General features: G+C 35.6%; 1 protein-coding gene and 1 pseudogene across 2 annotated transcripts in view; one reads left to right on the plus strand and one right to left on the minus strand.

The window, feature by feature from the left end:
- The window catches only part of MMS22L (MMS22 like, DNA repair protein), a gene marked incomplete at its 3' end in the record, with an annotated part of 141699 nt that overhangs the window by 85866 nt on the left and 35375 nt on the right, over positions 1–20458 (minus strand). Inside the window, exons 11-13 of the mRNA XM_079716921.1 lie at positions 13101–13163; positions 4863–4982; positions 950–1176 (exon numbers count right to left, since the gene is read on the minus strand). Of these exons, the coding sequence (XP_079573047.1) occupies positions 950–1176; positions 4863–4982; positions 13101–13163 (410 nt within the window). The remainder of the gene's footprint in view (positions 1–949; positions 1177–4862; positions 4983–13100; positions 13164–20458) is intronic.
- LOC307061180 (nucleophosmin-like) lies at positions 2754–4322 on the plus strand (annotated as a pseudogene). The gene has a single exon. The product of its transcript is annotated as a nucleophosmin-like (transcript).

Consider the following 20458-nt stretch of genomic DNA (forward strand, 5'->3'; position numbering starts at 1 on the left):
CTGGCAAACAGAACAAAATAAAAAAACTACTGTTTGAGCTACCTAATTACTTCGAGGTTTAACAAAGACACTACCATTAAAAAAAATATATATATATATTCTAAATAAAAAATCCAAACTGTATCACCATAGCCTTGCAAGAATTATTCATTGTGTGAATGAAACAGGAATTTCATGTAGTGATTCTTGAGAAGTCTCTACCTAAATTAAAAAGTATTCTGCTGTGAGAGCTTCCACCACATAAGCTGAGCAAGTGGTAGAGGGCAGTCTACTGCACAGAGGGCTAGAAAAGGGGTTAATAGGCAAAAGAAGTAGAACAAGGTTAGACAATTAAGAATCACACCCATTTAACAAGCAAAACTTTCAAAAAAGAATAGAGAAATGTGATCAAAAGTTTATTTTACTACACCAGAAATGAAAATGGCAAACTCCTCAAATAAGAACATCAGAGTTATTTGGTTCTATTACATTCTGGTTAGTTTTCATGCAAGAAAGCAGGGATTGTGGAACTGGTGGGCTCCAAGAACATGAAGTTTTATAGACTGAATCTACCATCTGCCAATGTATGATGTGGAGATGTTTCTTATTTCTATAATTTTTAATAAAATACATGCAAAGAATTACATAAAACATTACAATTAATTTTGACAAGAAAAATAACAGTTCTCTTATATCCCTGCATTTAATATATGGAATTTCAATCTTCAGGACTGATGAGATAAATAAGAAACTAAAATCCTCCCCAAGTTATGGATACTAGGTTTGTTCCTTACTATAACAAATTGACAAGATCAGAATGCTCCATCATTTTCTGTCCTACATTAACGAATACATTTAAAATGTAAACCATAAAGACAAACAAGCACAAGTTAACTTAAAAAATACAAACAGTAAAACTTCTCCGAAGATATAAGTGAACATTCATGACAAAGAAAGATATGGCACATACCTTCCTTTGACTTGTTTCCAAGGATGAGGGCCATTGTTCTTCATTGCTTTCTTAACAACTTTTGCCAAAATGCAAAGGAAAATAGTGTAACTACTGCTGGATTTATACAGGTCATGATCTTGTTTATCACAACAGCAGGTCTTCACCATTTCTAGCATAGACAAGGGTGACTTAATGACATATGTAAGGCCTTTCAAAGGAAGCCAAGAAATACTGAAAGAACTATTCTAAAAGCAAAAGACAGAAAACAAGTATTAAGTCTCTGAATAAATAAAAATGGAAAGCTGTAAATCCCAATTAGCTCACTAGAAGTTTGACTCTTCTTAGTCATAAAAATTACACAGCCATTACCACATATTCCCCTAAAATAAAAATTCCATTCAAGCACAGAACACCAAGGGGTATTCAAATTTCTGGATTATCCCCAAAATGTCTTTTTAACCGTTGGTTTGTTCAAATTAGGATAGCAACAAGATCCATACATTGCATTTGGTTGACATGTCTCTTAAATCTCTTTTATTCTATACATTTCCCAATGTTTTTGTCACATTTATCAGGTAATTTATTGTGTGGTATTTCCTAGATTCTGGATTTAGCTGCTTGTATCTTCCTAGACTCATTAACATATTCTTTCATCCTCTATCTTTTCTGTAAAGTGGTAGCTGTACCTAGTAGACTGCTCAGATTCAGGTCAAGTTTTCTGGTGAGAATCTTTCATTGGTAGTACTGAGTACCTCCTATTTCAGTTAGCAAAGAGGCACGTACGTTCTCACCGTCATTCTTTTTGTGATGTTGAGACTGATCATGCTGTCAGCCTGATCTATCCATTTTAGTGATCCCTGCAGTTTGAGCAGCCATGGATGATCATCATCCAGATGGCTTATTTCATCGGATGTATGGAGCAGAGATTTTCTATCATTCCTTCTAAACTACCTCATCAGAAATTTGGTACTCTAAAATATAGTTTATATTTTCATTTATTTACAGTTTCCAGAATAACAACTTTTCTAAAAGTACCATAAACTCAAGGATTTAAACTTCTCTATGCCCAAATTTCCCAGTGTTGGGAATTGGGAGCTCCTTAAATTTGGCTCCTGTGTCCTTCTGACGTGACTCCAGCTTACTCTGATACCTTCCTTGCTTTCAGGTATGACAGGATACTCTAGACTCAACTTGTATACATTCTGCCTGAGAATTAGAATTGGTCATTTCTCCCACCAGCCTGACAAATGTGCTTCAGAGAAAGGTATTTTTCCCATTTTTAATATGCTTAATTATGTACAACCCAAACTTGTAATTTACTTGTAAATCCTCCATATCTATTTTCCACCTTGACTGAGGGGTTCACTTTGTATTTACCCAGAGAACGAAATGTTCCAAATCTTCTCTTCTCTCCACACACAAGTAACTCAATCTTTTAAATGTACCTTTAAAATTTTATCTTCCAAGTTTGTCCTCTCCTTTTAAAATCCACTATCCCTATTTTAGTTCTCATTCACTGCATTATTTGCTTCTACTACTACACTGGACTACTAACTCATCTGTACCCAATTCCTTTATACTACTTTCAGAAAAAAACGTTCTCACACACATACCTAATGTGTCACGTCCTTGCTTTCCAATGTCTCCTGAATAAATCATAACTCAACAATTATCTTTAACCCTTCATAATCCAGCCCCAGACTAACTTCTCTACTTTCCTTACCTCCCGTATCTCTCCATAATCACCTCAGACCCATCATTCAGAACTACTTAACACAGTAGGAATAAATCATGTTTTTCATGTCTCTTTACATTTGTCCACACTATTCCTTTTGCTTGGATGCTCATTTTCTTATGTACTTGGAAAATTCTACTCATTTCCCAGGTCAACTTAAAAAATTATGACTTCATAAAGTCTTCTACAAGTCCATAAACTGGGTCAGATACTCCTTCCTTTAGCCTTCCACAGTATTATAACTATTTTTCTACAATATTTGTGCTTCTGCCCACTAGCCTATAAGCTACTCAAATGCCAAGACTAGTTCTTATTCAAGACAGCATTAACTGTTCAATGTGTTGCAAGCAATCAATAGTTGTTAGAAAACACTTATAAAAGAAGATTTTTTTTTTTTTTTTTTGCGGTACGCGGGCCTCTCACTGTTGTGGCCTCTCCCGTTGCGGAGCACAGGCTCCGGACGCGCAGGCTCAGCGGCCATGGCTCACGGACCTAGCTGCTCCGCGGCATGTGGGATCTTCCCAGACCGGGGCACGAACCCATGTCCCCTGCATCGGCAGGCAGATTCTCAACCACTGCACCACCAGGGAAGCCCAAGAAGATTTTTTAAAAATATCTTTCTGGCACAATTTGGGCTACTTTGCTTAATCTCACTCTTAAGAGAAAAGGGGCCCTGGTCTGATTCCGTCCTGCACAACTGTTCCTTGGAATGGTAGTCTTTTATCTCCGTCCACTTTCTCTCCCACCAAAGTGCATGCCACCAACCCATGGAAGATTCAATGGACATGGACATGAGCTCTTTGAGGCCCCAGAATTATCTTTTCGGTTGTGAACTAAAGGCCGACAAAGATTATCACTTTAAGGTGGATAATGATGAATATGAGCACCAGTTATCTTTAAGAACGGTCAGTTTAGGGGCTGGCGCAAAGGATGAATTGCACATTGTTGAAGCAGAAGTGATGAATTATGAAGGCAGTCCAATTAAAGTAACACTGGCAACTTTGAAAATGTCTGTGCAGCCAACGGTTTCCCTTGGGGGCTTTGAAATAACACCACCTGTGGTCTTATGGTTGAAGTGTGGTTCAGGGCCTGTGCATATTAGTGGACAGCACTTAGTAGCTGTGGAGGAAGATGCAGAAACAGAAGATGAAGTGGAGGAGGTTGTGAAACTCCTAAGTATATCTGGAAAGCATTCTGCCCCTGGAAGTGGTAGCAAAGTGCCACAGAAAAAAAGCAAAACTTGCTGCTGATGAAGATGAAGGTGATGATGATGATGATGACGATGATGATGATGACAACGATGATGATGATGACTATGATGATGAGGAAGCTGAAGAAAAAGCTCCAGTAAAGAAATCTGTACGAGATACTCCAGCCAAAAATGCACAAAAATCAAACCAGAATGGAAAAGACTCAAAACCATCAATACCAAGATCAAAAAGTCAAGAATCCTTCAAAAAACAGGAAAAAACTCCTAAAACACCGAAAGGACCTAGCTCTGTAGAAGACATTAAAGCAAAAATGCAAGCAAGTATAGAAAAAGGTGGTTCCCTTCCCAAAGTGGAAGCCAAATTCATCAATTATGTGAAGAATTGTTTCCGGATGACTGATCAGGAGGTTATTCAAGATCTCTGGCAGTGGAGGAAGTCTCTTTAAGAAAATAGTTTAAACAGTTTGTTAAAATTTTCCATCTTATTTCATTTCTGTAACAGTTGATATCTGGCTGTCCTTTTTATAATGCAGAGTGAGAACTTCCCCTACCGTGTCTGATAAATGTTGTCCAGGTTCCATTGCCAAGAATGTGTTGTCCAAAATGCCTGTTTAGTTTTTAAAGATGGAACTCCATCCTTTGTTTAGCTTTAAGTATGTTTGGAATGTTATGATAGGACATAATAGTAGTGGTGGTCAGACAAATGGAAATGGTGGGGAGACAAAAATATACATGTGGAATAAACTCAGTATTTTAATACAAAAATAAAAAAGAGAAAAGGGACCTTACATGCTCCATTCCCTTATGCCAATGCTCTTTAGATAATGTGAAAAATAAAAGTGTTTTTGAGCTACTCTAATCGTCTTTGAAAAATTAGTTTTAAGAAAAATCCATAATTATATATAATTAAGCCATGAAAATACTCCTCACATATCATGTACAAATTCTTCAAATTCCCGGAACAAATTCATACTCTATTTACTCACCAGGTTCTTACTGTAATATTCCCACAGAATGGTGACAACTGCAATGTTCGGCTCCCAGAAATCACAAAGGGTCAAACAACAGTGAAGATACATTCGTAACTGCTCTTCTAGTATACCATCCTAAAAAATAAACTGAAATTGTGAGGAGCTAAATGCGCTCTGGCAACACACAGTATCAGTTGATATTGCACTGAATAACCTGCTCCTAAAAAGAATATAAATATATATCACCAAGTCATACCCATTCTCATCTTCAGACCAGAAGGTCTAAATCAGCATAAGGTATACTTCTAAAACTTTGCTTTAGAGACCATTAGTATATTCAGATAACTGAAATTACATAACTCAATTTGACTTTTTACTCAGTTATTTAACAATTACAATAGGTATTTAATAACTGATGGTGTAGAACCCAGAGACTGAAAAAGAAACCCAAACCAGAAAGAAGTAGCATAAATGATCAAATAATTAAGATGTACACAAATCCAGAGGACTTGCTCATACTTAAGTATCAATATGAGGTCAAATTCTTTATGGGAATATAAGCGTTGTTCTTCTAAAAACCAGAGGATTGGCAGAGTACATATATTTTAACCTTTTAGGAAGTGGCAACAGGAGAGAGTAGAAAAGAAGTGACACTTTAATTTAATCTTCTATGATGAAACAACCATGCATGTTTGTTAAAAAGTGACACATGACTGAATTCCAATCATTCAGCAATCATTTATTCAAAGCTTACTATATGCCAGACACTATTCTAAGGTACTAGGCATAAAGCAATGAATAAGTCAGACATGGTTCATGCACTAATAGAAGTTACACTTTGGTGGAGAATGGAAAAAGAGGACACTGAAACAAACAAGATAAATGTAAACAATTACAACCACCATGAAAAACAGAAAAAGCAGAGTAATGTGGTAGGGTAACTGGTAGAGGATGTGGGCCATTATTTTATCAGGAATTAAGAATGGAAAGACCTTTTTGAGGGCTGGCATTTGGCTAAATGACTGAATGAAAAACAGCCAACAACATAAAGAACTGAAAGTAAAGCATTCATCACAGAGAAAACACATGGAAAGTTCCTGAATTAGCAGTAAGCTTGATATTATAGGATTAAGTCAGAGATAGTCAGGAATCATACCTTATTTGAGGCTTTATAGTTTATAGTTAGAATTATGGTTTTTATTTTAATTATGTTGGGAAGTCTCTACAAGGTTGTAAGCACAGGGGTGACATGATTGTTTAAAAAATAGTACATTGGATCATGCATGGAGAATGAATACAGTAGATAAGAGCAGTTAGAAGGTAAACAGTGACACTTCCATTGTAATAGAAAATCAGACAGAGGTCAAGTACAAAGTAGAAATGCTGGGAAATTTGAAGGTGCTTGAGATATAGTATGCTTTAAATAAATAACTGTTGAATGACTGGGATTCAGTGTTGTGTCACTTTTCAACAAACATGTATGGTTATTCCATCACAGAAGACGAGATTAAAATGCCTACTTTTTTCTACTTCCTTCTCCTCCTGTCAAAATGTTAGAAGGTGACTCTGTGAAACTGTAAGACTAAGATAAGTGGACAACTTTAGAGATATGTTTGGAAACAGAGACAATGGGATTTGTTGATGAGCTATATTAAGGTATGAAGGAAAGACAGCAATTAAGGAGAACTCTCATTTGGCTTAAGAAAATGGGTTGATGGAACCACTTCCTAAGATGGCAAAGACTAGGGGAGGAACACATGAGACAGTGCATAGGGCAACCAAGTGGAAATATTAAGTAGACAACTGACATATGGGTCTATAGCTCAAGGGAAAAGTCAGAGCTATTGATATAAATTTGGATATTACTTTCATATTGATGGCTTTTAGAGCTAAGAGACTAGATAAGATCAACCTAGGAAAGACGATGGAAAAGAGAAAAGGATCCAGAACTGAGAGCCCTTTGCTGTTCCAAAATTTAGGTAGCAAGCAAAAGGAGGAGTCTATAAGCAAAACCCAATGGCCAATGAAGTAGGAAGGAAACCAGGCATCATGGAAACAAAGAGAAATATTTCAGAAAGGGAAGGAGGTCAACAGGGTTGAATGCTACTGAGAGGTTAAAATGAGAACAAAGAACTCTTAGATTTGACAATGTGGAAGTTATTGATGGCTTTGACAACAGTAGTTTCAAGTATGGCAGAGACAGATGCTTAACTATGGCAGGCCGAGGAGATAATAGGAGGTGAGGAAGTAGTGATACTTAAGTGAAGATATAAAAAGTCCTTGAACAGGTGAGAAGAGAAAGGATCCAGTACACAGGGAAAGTAATTAGCCTTTGAGAGAAACAGTGACACTTCCAGTATAACAGAAAAGCAGATTGAGAGGTTGTGTACAAAGCAGACACATTGGGAGATTAGAAGGTTTAAACATAAAGGAGTTCTCAACTGACTGGTCCTATTTTCTCAGTGATTTATGAGGCAAGATGCTTAGCTAAGGTGACTGGGGCACAGCATGTGTTGAACTGTGTGTTAAAAAAGAAATTCTGAAATAAGTTGTTTTGGAGAATAGAAAAGTAAACATACTAGAGCCGAGTGCCACTTGAAAAGATTTATGATCAAGAATTTAAAGTTAGACCAGTCAGCAAGAATGAGTGTATGAGTTTTTTCCACCAACATTCAGCTGGGGCAGGGGGGTGGCAGAGGGGTAAGAGAGGCGTATTAGGTTTTGCCAAGTTTAAAATAGGTAAGGGCTATGCAATTAAAGGTGTTTGTGATGGAGTGATTATAATAAGGGGTTGTATAATCTACACTGTTCAAGGAGGAAAGTTTGGACATGGATGAACACAGAAAAATGAAAAGGTCAATGATGATGGACAGAATGAAAATGAAAAGTGAAAAAATGTAGAGCATAACTATGGGAGGCAGTGGGTAAGGTAAATAAAAGAAAATCTGATTAGAAGTAAGGATATGAAGAAACTTAGAGGACAGGTGGATTATACATAATGATGTTGGGGTCACTAATAAAAGTAGTATACAGGTATAGAAGAGAAGAGTGATCTTGCTGCTAAATATCTCAGTGAATGAGAGTGAACCAAACATGACCAGATTTTTTTGAGAAGGCTTTTAACTCTTTCAGTTATTAATCCATTAGAATACACCAGGGCTTCCCTGGTGGCGCAGTGGTTGAGAGTCCGCCTGCCGATGCAGGGGACACGGGTTCGTGCCCCGGTCTGGGAAGAGCCCACATGCCGCGGAGCGGCTGGGCCCGTGAGCCATGGCCGCTGAGCCTGCACGTCCGGAGCCTGTGCTCCGCAACAGGAGAGGCCACAACAGTGGGAGGCCCGCATACCGCAAAAAAAAAAAAAAAAAAAAAAAAAAGAATACACCAAAGCTTCAAGTCCTTTAGGATATTTTCTAACTTCCATACTAAACAGTGACCTTTCTTTATGCTCCATAGCACACTATGCACACCTGTATCTTAACACTTACCTTGCTAAATTTTATGTCTATCTGCCTTCAAGTGTCTATGAGCTCCCTGAGGGCTGGGATAATGTCCCCTGGGCCTAGCACAGTGCCTGCTTCACCAGAGACTCCATAAATGTTTTATGAACAAAACTGAGATCTGGATTCTGGTGTCTCTCTTCATCAAGTACCTGTATGGTTCAGCAAAAGATATTTGGCTTCTCTAATAGATAGTTAAATTTAACCAAAGAAGACAATGTTCTATCCATCATTAACATTCTTTGATTTTTATTATGAAAATATTAAATGAGATCTAGGCTTATTCCCATGATACACTACTGATATGAATTAAAGCATACTTAAAAAAATTTTATTATGTTTCAAGGTTAAAAAGTGGGTTATATGAAAAAAGTGGGTTCATTTTGAAGAGTATGTACTGTTTTATTCAGTATCTGAAACTCATTTTACATGTGAAATCCACAAAAAGGTGCATAAACCATAAAAATATATAAAGTTTGGGAAAAACAAAAGATTAAATACCGACTATGTGTCAGGTATTATGTGATGTTTTACATATGTTCATTCATGTATGTCTTATACCATCCCAGCTTTATTACATTCATTTTTCAGAAAAAAAGGATGAGAGTCAGAAGTTACAGTTTACCCAAGTCCACTTGGGAAGAAGCTAGGATTTATGACTCCAAAGCCTGTTATACATACTATGCTATGCTACCTTCCAAAAACAGGACAGAAAAGAAATGAACATTTAATGGACACCAGATTTGATCAAGATTGCTCTTAGTGACCAGACCAAGATTTGAATCAAAGTTTGTGAGACCAGAGCCCATGCTCTTTCCACTGTACCCAATCAAAAAGAAATTAAAAATGGCAACTTGGGGGATTTTTCCTTTTCTTTTTTTTTTTTTAAGAAAAGGAGATAAATTTCCCTTTATTTTCCTGCTAGTGGTTACAGATTAAAATGAAAAGAAATGGCTTAGAAAATACCATTTTCTCCACAGTTCTGGCAGGATAACTAATCAGTCAGTTGAGTGTGACTTAAAAAGCAAGTTTCTTTTTTTAATTACAGTTAGTATTTGTTATAAAATACATTTTCGTGTTCTGTATATTCAACCATTATTTTCTTTTGAACTGTGTTCCCTTAGTTTTTCTTAAAAATTCCCTTTAAAAATTGTGTGGGTGCACATCAGCTGAATTAAGGAAAGAAACGATTTGCCCATCTTCAAGTCCAAAGAGCCAAAGAGATAAGAATATACAATAGTCAGGAGTAGAGGAGGCAATAGACATCTTAGCTCAAATTCATAATGGAAAAACAAAGCTGAAATATAGTGAGGAGGAATGTCTGAGAACACCTGAGTATATTAATTTCTTCCTACCTTATATTTTCTCATCATACATTTATTGGAGAGGGAAAAACACCACAGAAAACAAATTTTAAAGTGTGGAAAATTGAGATAGCTGTTTTCCGTAAGTATCACCAAAACAGATCTAGAAACCAATGTGGATTACTAATCAAACACATAGCATCAAAGAATTTTTAAAATAGAAATAATGAAAAAAAATACAGTTTTATTAAGAATCCTACAAAGTCAAATGCTTTGAGGGAGCACAGAGTGAGTAAAACACAAATGAAGACTCAAATCCCAGCTCTGCCACTTCCTAGCTAGCTGTGTGGACCTGGACAAGCTCCCTCTATGCCCCAGTTTCCTAATGTATAAAATGGAACTTCACACAACTGTCATAAGCATGAAGTGGAAGAATGTACATTAAGTGCTATGTACAGTATATTCATTTTGAATGAATTTTTTTAGCCCAAACATTGAGTCTTGACAATCAAATAATAAATGAAACACATTCACAGGATCGTACCTTAAACTGATATATTTCAATTTTATGAGTGTTAAGACCAAACTCTACCTAAACCAAGCGTTTTCATTAACAACATCTAAATCCATGCCCTCTGATTAAAGATTTTTAATAAACCAGAAAGCCTGTGGGGTTCTTTTCCACACAGGCTCAAACCTACCTGTGCTACTCAACTTCTACATTTATCACAAGACCCTGTGGGCTCTCTGGGTGTCTCTTCTCAGCTGAGTGGGTGTGTATGAACTATTTCATGTAGAAAGCTACCCTAGAATATTCCATAGTGCCTGCTCCTGATCTCTTAGTCCTTTTTAAAAGAATGTCTTCCTATCTTTATTTCAAAAGATCAAATGCAGGCATATTAAATTCGGGTATATTCCATATATCAAATTCTTTTATAGAACTAAAAATGAAAACATTTACTCTTTTAGCTTATTCTATACAAATGGCAATATAACAATTGGGGAATCATTTTTTCTTTTTATGTATAACTGACTTGCCTATCAGAAACCACCAGGAGAATAAAATTTATTTGCAAGCTAAACAGTTAACTGTCAGTCTAACTGATGGGATATTTTTAGGACTGGATAAAGAGTTAGACTTCAATATCTCAGGCAAGATCCTTCTGTCCAAGAAACAAAAACATTTTGGATTAGTAATTAGAAGATTATTGTCCCACATTATTCAGATCTAATCACATTCTGAGTTGTTTTTAGCCTTGGACTCTCTAAATTTTTTGACAAATGAAAAAAATATTTTTAAAAATATTAGGCTTGCTTAGGATTTCTTCTTATACCCTTCTATGACCTTTGTTAGAAAACTGTTCTGTGATCTCATCAAATAATGAGGCTTTAAAAAGTAGGTAGCATAAAACTAAAAATCTCCCTTTTCATAAAAAAAATAATGCTATTATAAAGGTAGAACAAATGTTTACTGTTAGCATTCACAAATATTAAAGAGGATTATCTCTAAAAAATGTTTTTTAAAGTAAATACTTAACTATTCAGTTTAAGTAAAATTAAACAATATATGTTCTCTCTTCTAACAAAGCTCAATGTCTGTTTCTGGAAATCCTCTCTGGCTAGAAAAAGATTTAGAGCATTATTTGCTTAATTAAAACTACAGTGGAGTGCCCACCAATTTTATTTGAAGACCGCTCTATATGTGAAACATATATATATTTTTAAATATTGTAAATGGACTCTTTCTTTCATTGTTGGAGATCAAGTCACAGCAAATGAGCATGGTCAGATTTTAATTTACCTCAATGGGGGAATACAGATATAATCAAACTGATAGCTCTATCCAAGCATATTATTTATTCTTTATGACCACCTACTGCACCCACAAAATTGGTTTCAGGAACTCCAGCAAGTAGTCCTATACTACTTATAAAATCTAATTTGATACAATCAAGGCATGACAAAATTGAGGTTACTAGAGAGAATGGACTGCCTTTTTCTACATATTATAATGACCTCTTCTCTCACAGGAAAGATATTACTTTGACTTTATGCTAGGTTAAATGCACAGAGAAAGTTTCTTAGATTAGCTGTACTATCCTTGCTTCTCTGGTGACTGACTCGCCCAGTTTTCTCAGGCCTTTCCTGGTTTTAGCACTGAAAGTCCCACATTTTGGGATACTCCAAGCCAGGTAAATCCAGATGGTCATCCTACCTATTTACAAGAATTAGTGATTTATCTTCAAAACAGCTTTAGCTGATACCATTAAAAGATTGGATTAATAGCTCATGTAAATAATGGTGACCACTTTTTAGTGATTCTGTACATTCTGGAAGTAAAAAATACATGTCTGAAACTTTTTGAGTTACTAAATCAGTATGTTCTCAAAAAGAACATAGGAGAAAGCCAATTAAAATGATACAGAAAAAAGAAAATAAAAAAATTTTAGTGGTTGGGATAATAGCTCTTTTGTTCCTGATGCAACTTATGTATTCAGAGCTCTTTGGCATTCTAACCTAGAATTCTTAGTTCATAATTAGAGATTCATACTATAACTAAATATACTTATATTTTCACCTAAAAAAATTAAGAGTTAATATAGATAACAGGGAAAAACATTTAAGATATTAAAATTATTTTCAAAGATATGGCTACAAAATAAATGTGTGTATGTGTGTAGCAATCTTGTACTACCATAGTTCTTTTTTATTCCTCTTCAAGTTTTTAACAATCTTCATTTCTTAACAGAAAAGGAGTCTATTTCCCAAATTAAAAAAATATTCTTTACTAAAATTTCCCCTTAAAATCTTACATAAATAACATGCTACAAAACTTTACAGAACTATAATACAATATGTTTAAAGATGTGATGAAGAGCACATTTAAAACTATTTTAAAAGGAGGTCAAATCTGACCTCTGGGCCATGAAACACTACATTAACCGTTCTGCAGAAAGAAAAATGATAAGGTATGAAATGAGGGCTCAGAAACTAGGACCTTATCAGTTAGAGTATGAGTCAAGCCTGTAAGACAAATTGCTCAGCAAGGCAAGTCACCTTCCTGCTGTGATGAGGATATAGCTGAATTTCCAATGCTACTGACTATCTCCCTCATCGTGTCTCCTAGACTTGATATCATACAGTCAAGGAATGGCTAATAGTTCTGAAGCATCTGCTACTTATTTTGCATACATTTTGTCAAAGTCACCAACTAGGATAATTATCTTTGTCCTTTAACTGGCGACTCAGTGTTAAAATAAAAATCTTCAAAATAAAAACTATTGTACAAGGAACCTGCATTAACAAAGAATGATGATTCTATCTCAGATTTTTTATAAGTAAACTAAATTTGTTATTTAAATCATTTAAAAAGTTTGCTTGGTTCTTATAAATAAAATCTGTAACATAAAAATTTAGCAAAGCCCACAGACTGTCTCACTTTAAATGTGTACCTGAACATTGATGGACTTTTTCAGCAGTTCTTCTACAAAGTTCCAGTTTGATTCCATTTGTCTCTAGAAAGGGAGAAAATATTGCATTAAAATTACTGCTCTTAATTATTATTAAAATTATAAAGTAGCAAGTTAAGTGTGAAGTACATTTTCTACTGTCATCAGACATCATTATAATTTCTTGACTGTCTAAAATTACTTTGGCAAAGAGTTAGTTGACAGACTTGGAAGAAAAATATTTACAACTATTCCAATCCCATATAAACCTTATCAGGAGTGGTTTTATCAAACAGTGGTACTTCTATAAAATTATAAATGTTTTAACAAATAATAAATTTTTGCTGTCAGATATAATCTAACAGGAGAAAAAAAAACTTTAAGTATATTTTGGATTTTTTTACACCAGCGACTGTTCTTCTTTATTCTGTACTTTACTCAGCAGAGATTTTTACCTTTGCTTTATGCATAACAGCTTCAAGATGGTCTACTCTAGTAAACAAGTAACTAAAAATTTTATATAGAAAATTGAAAAAAAAAAGCTTTTACACACTGCTACCTCATTTAACCAATGGTCACTTATCTGGTAACCTCAACTATCCGGAAGACTCTCTATAATAAAGAAGAAAGCCAAAAAAGACTTTCACAAAGCCAGCATGTTTCACAAAGGCTAGGCACTGAGAACAATTCTACTTTTCCAAAGGGAAAGCCTGGAGGAGCTTTTCACAGGATACCTAGTTCATTTGATACTCAGTTCTTAAAGGTTTGGATATGTGGATATCGGTCAAAACAAGAAGCAAAGAAAGTACCTCCAAGAAGCAGCAAGTAACAACTAGTTTCTGACAAGGTAAGAATAAAAGGTGCAGAAGTTACCATAAGACTTCAGAAAACTAAGCCACAGGCCTTAAAGAATAAAGGCAAAGAGGCTCATCTACCCTTCTATCCGTGTTATAACAACTATGCTGTTCATTGAACTCCAGTGACCAATACAAAGTTAAAGCATGTTTAATATTCTTGATTTTAAATGGCTGGATAATGTTCATGTAAGATGCTAACTACATAAAATCACTAAATAAATATTTCCTTAATAAAAGTGCCTACTGACTGTGATAGCCAACCTCTAAGACAGTGCCCAATGTCCCCTCTCTCCTAGTATTCTTATCCTTATTTAATCCCCTCCCACAGTGTACCAGACTTGGTCTGTTACCAACAGAATACCAATACTAGTAGGACTGATAGTATGTCACTTCCAAGATTAGAAGTCACTGAAGTTTCCATCTTAATGACAATCTCTCTCGTTGACTCCTGGGGAAAACTATGCTATGAACAGGATCGAGGAAGCCCACATGATGAGTGACTGAAGCCTCCTGCCAATGTGAGTGAGACTAGAAGTGATTCCTCCAGCCCCAGTCAGGTCTTCAGAGACTGAGGCCCCAGGTGACAGCCTGACTATAACCTCAAGAGATCCTGAGCCAGGAGCCCCTAGGCTCCTACTGGATGCCAGACCCTCAGGAACTGTGGGAGAAAATGTTTGTTTTAAGCTGCCAAATTTTGTTACACATCAATAGATAACTAGTACAATGATACAGTTATTTTTAGAAAGGAATTATTGGTTTTTTGAAATAAATTTATGTAAATAAAGTGAATGCAAAATATTTATAAGGAAAAAATATGTAGTAAAGAATTTGGCCTTGCCCAAAGAGGTCTGGCCTTTATCCTTGGCTTCTGGGAGGTAATCTCTGGGGCCCTTGGAATGTTTTGCCTGATAGGAGTATCTTTGTTTGTCCCTGGGCCTAGGGTCATACTATAGTCTAACAATGTAATTGAGGGTGGAGGGTGGCCACACCCACACAGTCTTAGGGTAGGGTTAATTGTACCTGAAAACCAACAATGTAACTTAGGCTGGGGGCTTTGGGTCCTGTATTATTTGACCTGAAGACTGAGCTCAACCATCATGTCAATGCAATCCATTATGCCTATGTAATGGAGCTCCAATAAAAACTCTGACCACTGCGGTTCAGGCAAGTTTCCCCGGTTGGAAATACTCCCTGCATACTGTCACACACTGACGCCAGGTGACAAAGGTGTCTCAACTCTACAGGAAGAGGACAACAGAAGCTCCACATATGCTACTTTTCCTGGACTCCGCACTATGTACTCTTCCCTTTGCTAATTTTAATCTATATCCTTTCCCCATAATAAACCATAACTGTGAGTATAAAAGATTTCAGGGAGTTCTGTGAGTCCACATAAACTACATGGCTCTGGGAATCCCCGAGCTTGTAATTAGCATCAGAAATGAAGTAGCCTTGAGGATTGTGCTCTAAAACTCTCTCCAAAAGGAGACCATTTTGTTCTAGCAATATTATGTGTACATTGTGTTGGGGTCTTTACATTATTACTTCCTAAAATAAATCGTACCCAACTCATAGATAACACAATTAAGTCTCAAAAATGTCACGTACATAGAAGTCAGAGCATGAATTCAAATCCAAGTAGGTTTGGCTCCAAAGCCAGTGTTCCTTCCATTATACCATGCTATCAATAAACGAGTTTCTTTTCTAACAAATTTTCCCTCAGCTTCCAGCAATCCACTTTTATATGATTCTTTATTAAGATAACATCACCACTAGTTCCAAATAATCACGAGCATGACAGGGTTGATGTATTTAGCTTTATAATTTGATAGGGCTAATGAGTATATTTTGGTTATTCTAGTAGTAATTTGAATCACACAAATCATAGAGAAGTAATATGATTCTCAGCCAGAGAATTTCAACTCTATTTAATAGTACTGTGGCTATAATCTAAAACAAAAATAAACCATAATTCAGAGGAAAGAATGGCAACTATATCATGCCCAAATCAAGTCTAAGTGGGAAAATATGTATAAAAGGGTAACATATTTTTCTTCCACAGGGAAACTTAACTTTGAGCAGCTACGGTATTTTTTTTTTTCTGTATACTAAGTTGTAGTATAGAAAGGAGGTAACAGTCATCAATTTGGGGTTATGTTTTATATTTCTTATCCCACTATTAAAACAAAGACACTCACTTAAGCTTCAGCACTGGTGGTATTTCCACCGGAAATATAAAATAGATACCCCACTCTCCACTTTCAGCTGACTAAGTAACCTGGAGCAACTCTCATTTTAAGGTTGTATTTCACACCTTTTATCTAGTCACCATTTCAGATATTTCAAAGAAATGCATCAGCTGGCCTGACTGACTGCACTATGTCCTGGGTAGGGAAAGCACTGTTAACATGATCCCTGCAATGTCCCAAAGTAATTTTTCTCTTTAAACTATATTTGCTTTTAAAATAGATGTCTGGGATTGTAAGAGGCTAACACACTCTCATCAGGAACAAGACAAGGATGGCCACTCTCACTACTTTTATTCAACATAGTTTTGGAAGTCCTAGCCACAGCAATCAGAAAAGAAAAAGAAATAAAGGGAATCCAAATTGGAAAAGAAGAAGTAAAACTGGCACTGTTTGCAGATGACATGATACTATACATAAAAAATCCCAAAGACGTTACCACAAAACTACTTAAGCTCATCAATGAATTTGGTAAAGTTGCAGGATATTAATATACAGAGATCTGTTGCATTTCTACACACTAACAATGAAAAATCATAAAGAGAAATTAAGGAAACAACCCCACTTACCACTGTATCAAAAGAAATAAAATAATTAGGAATAAACCTACCTAAGGAGGCAAAAGACCTGTACTCCAAAAACTATAAGATGTTGATAGAAGAAACTGAAGATGACAGAAACAGATGGAAAGATATATGGTGTTTTTGGCTTGGAAGAAATCAATAGTTAAAACGACCATACTACCCAAAGCAATATACAGATTCAGTGCAATCCCTATCAAATTACCAATAGCATTTTTCACAGAACTGGAACAAAAAGTTTTTTTAATTTGTATGGAAACAAAAAAGACCCTGAATAGCCAAAACAATCTTGAGATAGAAGAATGGAGCCAGAGGAATCATGCTCCGTGACTTCAGACTATATTACATAGCTACAGTAATCAGAACAGTATGGTACTGGCACAGAAACAGACACATAGTTCAGTGGAACAGGATAGACGGCCCAGAAATAAACCCACACACTTATGGTCAATTAATCTATGACAAAGGAAGCCAGAATATACAATGAAGAAAAGACAGTCTCTTCAACAAGTGGCGCTGGGAAAACTGGGCAGCTACATGTAAAAGAATGAAACTAGAACATTCTCTAACATTATATACAAAAATAAACTCAAAATGGATTAAAGACCTAAATGTAAGACCAGATACTACAAAACTCCTAGAGGAAAACATAGGAGGAACACTCTTCGACACAAATCACAGCAATATTTTTTTGGATCCGCTTGCTAGAGTAATGGAAACAAAAGCAAAAATAAACAAATGGGACCTAATTAAGCTTAAAAGCTTTTGTACAGCAAAGGAAACCATAAACAAAATGAAGACAACCTACAGAATGGGAGAAAATATTTGCAAATGATGCTATAAAAAAGGGATTAATTTCCAAAATATACCAACAACTCAATATCAAAAAACCAAAAAACCCAATCAAAAATTGGGCAGACGACCTATGTAGGCATTTCTTCAAAGAAGACATACAGATGGCCATCAGACACATGAAAAGATGTTCAACATCATTAATTATTAGAGAAATACAATCCAAAACTATAATGAGGTATCACCTCACGCCAGTCAGAATTGCCATTATCAAAAAGTCTACAAATAATAAACACTGGAGAGGGTATGGAGAAAAGGGAACCCTCCTACACTCTTGGTGGGAATGTAAATTGGTGCAGCCACTATGGAGAACAGTATGGAGGATCCTTAAAAATCTAAAAATAGAACTACCATATGATCCAGCAATCCCACTCCAGATACATGCACCCCAATGTTCAGTGCAGCAGTACCTACAATAGCCAAGACATGGAAGCAATCTAAATGTCCATCAACAGATGAGTGGATAAAGATGTGCTGTGTGTGTATGTGTGTATATATATGTATACATATATATACACACATACACACACACACACACACACACAATGGAATTTTACTCAGCCATAAAAAAAGAATAAAATAATGCCATTTCCAGCAATATGGATGGACCTATAAGTTAGAGAAAGACAAATATTATATGATATCACTTATATGTGGAATCTTAAAAAAAATACAATTAACTTATTTACAAAACAGAAATAGACTTACAGACATAGAAAACGAACTTATGGTTACCAAAGGGGAAAGAGGGGGAGATATAAATTGGGACTGTGGGATTAAGAGACACACACTACTATACATAAAATAGATAAACAAGGACCTACTGTATAGCACAGGGAACTATATTCAATATCTTGTAATAACCTATAATGGAAAAGAATGTGAAAAAGAATATATATAACTGAATCACTTTGCTGTACCCTTGAAACACTGTACACTTCAATTAAAAAAATAAATAGAAAAAAATAAAATAGATGACTGGGATTGTAAGAGTTTAACACACTCTTATCTAGGTTGGGAGAAAAGCATTAAACAGAAATATATAAAAATCTAAAGTCTCTAGTATGAGAAGTGAGATACCAAATTTTCCTTATAGGCCTGTATTAAGGAATTGGCAACTTCTGTGATTTAAATCCACATACAGCAAAAGTCCAATTTACAAAAACTTAAAAAAAATTAACCATATCTCAAACCTATTTAAAATATAAAGATTTCACATTAACCTTCAGGGCAAAAGCAGTTCACATTTAAAAACTGAAACATCTCTATGATTATCACAAGACTAGCGGTATTTCTCTGCTGCAGAACATCTGACTAACTATTATTACTTCATATCATCCTCTCACACCAGATTACTCTTTAGTGGAATAAAGCATGCTTAATGCATAACCATTTTCTATATGGTAGCTGGCTATGCTAATACATCATAAGGAGAAAAAAAGAATTCAGATCATTTTCAAAATTCTGATCTAAGTATATCTCAGAAACAAATTAAAATCCTATACAATCTCTCTGAAAAATTGAGTCAATACACCTTATGTTCATAGATTAAAATGATTATATGATTTATAAACCAAATTGAGACACTTTTGAGAATAAAAGGGAAAAAAACTAACCAGATGGGATGAGGGGAAAATGGGCATAAACTGGGACTGTACCTGGCAGACTGGTACACATGGTTATGCTACCAGAGACCTATTCATGAGAGGAAGTCCTCAGAAAGTGTCTCACATCAAATTTATCTAAGTGATAAAAATAGGGTGATATTTAACCATTGTGTACCTCAGTTTCTTTACCTGTAAAATGGATATAATATTAACTTCTTGTCTACTGCATAACACTTCATTGAGATAAAAACCAAATAGTCACTCTGAGATATTAAACACTTTGCAAATGCAATATGCTAAAGGTATCACCTCTAATGAAGACTATCATTAACTGGAGAACTTAAGTTTTTCTTTTCTTTCTTTTTTTTTTTTTTTTTGCGGTACACGGGCCTCTCACGGTTGTGGCCTCTCCCGCTGTGGAGCACAGGTTCTGGATGCGCAGGCTCAGTGGTCATGGCTCACGGGCCTAGCCGCTCCGCGGCATGTGGGATCTCCCCAGACTGGGGCACAAATCCGTGTCCCCTGCATCGGCAGGTGGACTCTCAGCCACTGCACCACCAGGGAAGCCCTCAAGTTTTTCTTTTAAAGACATTAAGAAGTCAAGAAACGTTTGAAACTCTCTGAAGATTCATGAATAAAGGCAAAGTCTATTTTACATATACACATATGCATTACACATCTTTATTATTTTATCATATGAAAGGTTTTTTTTTCCCCAAATACCATGGTTTTCTTTCCTCTTAAAACCTTCTACATAATTTTAAAAATTAAGATTGAAAAGAAAACATATGTGTCTTGGCAAAAGAAAATCATAAAGGAACTGCTGACAAATATTAAAAGCCAAAGGTAAGTTATTTTAAATACAGAGAATTCTTTCACTATCTTGATCCAGAGCTAATAAAAGCAATAATGTCCTACAGAGTTCCCTCTATGAAACTAAAGAGTGACTTCAGCAATGCAACATAGGGTGGTTGTACCAGTACAATTCAACACTACAATAGTAATACTAATGATATATATTAATGTGGCTAGATTACCTACCATACTGGGAGCATGTGGGGGTCGATATCAACCACTATTGAAATGTAACACTCACTCAAATAAGTGTTAATGGCAGATCCAGCAAGCATTAATAACATGAAAGCACGTTCCTTGAAGCAAAAGGCAGTACAATCTATTTCATGTGTATCCTATCACGGGCACCTATTATTATGATGG

The sequence above is a fragment of the Hyperoodon ampullatus genome (assembly GCF_949752795.1).
Source record: "Hyperoodon ampullatus genome assembly, chromosome: 12".
In the NCBI taxonomy this organism is placed as follows: Eukaryota; Metazoa; Chordata; class Mammalia; order Artiodactyla; family Ziphiidae; genus Hyperoodon; species Hyperoodon ampullatus.